The sequence below is a fragment of the Myotis brandtii genome, unplaced genomic scaffold, assembly GCF_000412655.1.
Source record: "Myotis brandtii unplaced genomic scaffold, ASM41265v1 scaffold59, whole genome shotgun sequence".
Taxonomy (NCBI): domain Eukaryota; kingdom Metazoa; phylum Chordata; class Mammalia; order Chiroptera; family Vespertilionidae; genus Myotis; species Myotis brandtii.
In genome coordinates, this window is record NW_005370223.1 from 1,181,481 (window position 1) to 1,183,648 (window position 2,168).

Consider the following 2,168-nt stretch of genomic DNA (forward strand, 5'->3'; position numbering starts at 1 on the left):
TCTTTCCTTCTAGTTGTAGAATTTCCACTCAGCCAGCCTTCCTGTGGTTCTGGATGATGTCCGTTCCATCTTTTAGTTGTATTCTTGAAGTGGTTGTGCGAGGCAGCAATCTCTGGTGTTTACCTATGCGGCCATCTTGGTTTCTCCGCTGGCAGCTCTAATCCAAATGCAATCAAATGAAGGTAAATGATCCCTGAAAGAGATCAACGGGGAAGATACATTTACCCAAATCTAATTCCCACCTACACACCTCGCCTGAAGTGAGTATGCTGTTCCCACACCCCCAATTCTTTGTCCATCCTAGAAACCTCCCGCAGCTCTCCACGTACCCCGCAGCGCACTTAGCAAACAGTGGCTGTTGTATTCATGAAAAAGGGCTGGCTCAACCTTACAGACTTCCAGTTTCCAAGGACGTGAAGTAGTGCATGAGGTTTTGCGTCAGCAGAGAAAAGTTTTGGAAGGACCGGAGATCTAAGGAAGGGAATAAAGCCACGCACTTAAAAAAAGAAAAAAGGCAGAGGTGGGCTGTACAGAGCACCCGGGGCAAGCGTGGCAGCCATTCTCTCGGTTTCAAACCCTTGGAGTTTTAGGGGAAGCCATCAGCGCACTTAGCAAACAGTGGCTGTTGTATCCATGAAAAAGGGCTGGCTCAACCTTACAGACAGTCATTCCACTTTCCAGGGACGTGAAGTAGTGCATGAGGTTTTACGTCAGCAGAGAAAAGTTTTGGAAGGACCGGAGATCTAAGGAAGGGAATAAAGCCACACACTTAAAAAAAGAAAAAAGGCGGAGGTGGGCTGTACAGAGCACCCGGGGCAAGTGTGGCAGCCATCCTCTCGGTTTCAAACCCTTGGAGTTTTAGGGGAAGCCAATGGAAGACGTGCGGAGAGGGATCGCCTGCAAAGTGGGAGTAGGTAGCAAACAAATGTCCCCCCAGCGCCTTTGGGTATCTAGATGCAAAGCCTTTCTTTTCCAGCTGCAGAGAGTTCTTGAGCTCCTGGGAGGCCCAGCCCTCCCTCCGTCCGTCCTTCCCATCTACCTAAGAACTTCCCAGAAGAGGAACAATCCTTTTTTTTTCCCTCGCTCTCTCTCTTTGGTTTCTCTCAAGCTTCCACACGTGCTCAATGATCCAAAGAAAGAATGAAGGAAAGAAAGGGGGAGGGAGAGGAGGGGGTGGGGAGGCAGAGAAAGAATATCTGGAAAAAAAGCAGCCTGACAGTCCAGCTGTTTGCAAACTCATTGCACAACCTCCAATTACATGGCAGAAGAGGGAGGGAGGGGAAAAGAAAAGGGGAGGAAGGAGGGAAAATAACTTAAATAAACACACAAAAAGAAACGAGAAGGAAATGTGACGTGAGCTGGTGATCCATGAAGGCGGAAAGGAGAACCGTTTACCTGTGCTGAACCAAGGGAGGAGGGAGCAGGAGGGGGAAGAGGGAGGGAAGGGGAAAAAAACAAAACAAAACTAGAAGAAACACTGGGGTGGCAGGAGGAGGGGACACGAGACAACTTAATACAACTGCAGGCGAGGCGGCCCGGCCGGTGAGGTCCCGCGATGGCCTCCGGAGTCTTCAGTACAGGTGGCAACGTGGATCTGCTGGTGGCCTGGTGTGGCGGTGGCATTTCTGGGGCGGGAGCCGAGGGCAAGACACAGTCTCTGCGGCTCCCCGCGCCCCGAGCACTGAGGCCCCGGAGGGCTGGGCAACAAGAGTCTGTGGTGAGGTAGGCAGATGGGCGACGAACGATGAGCAGCGTGCTGGTGCCCCCGCCGCAGCGGGCACGGGCGGAGCGGCCTGTCTTCTTCTGCTGGCCCCCTGGCATGAGATGGGCCAGGGTGCCGAGTTGGTACTGGAGTACAAGCTCGAGAGAGAGAGAGAGAAAACACTGAGACAGCATTAGTAGAGGTGCAGTGTGGACAGACCAAGCCCCCAACCCTCGGCTGCCCCCCCTCCTCCCCATCCCATTCCTCTGAGGCAAAAATAAAAACGTAGAAAAATCTCTGTACAGACTCCCCGGTAGGAAAACGGGGGCAGGGATGGTGGCTCTTCCTGGAGCTCACTCCCCACAATTAATTTACAACCCAAGTCCATGGCTCAAAAACAAAATCTGCAGAGGTGGCGTGGGGGCCGCAGCCCTGCCCCCCACCCCCGTGGGGCTGTGCTCAGAAG

The 2,168-nt window shown here is 53.0% G+C and overlaps 1 protein-coding gene across 1 annotated transcript in view; it reads right to left on the reverse strand.

The window, feature by feature from the left end:
- Positions 1–1,219: 1,219 nt before the first annotated feature.
- LOC102250588 (leukocyte receptor cluster member 8) overlaps positions 1,220–2,168 on the reverse strand; it is a 5,291-nt gene continuing 4,342 nt past the window's right edge. Inside the window, exon 4 of the mRNA XM_014550248.1 lies at positions 1,220–2,168. Coding sequence (XP_014405734.1) covers positions 2,074–2,168 — 95 coding nt within the window. The 3' untranslated portion in view covers positions 1,220–2,073.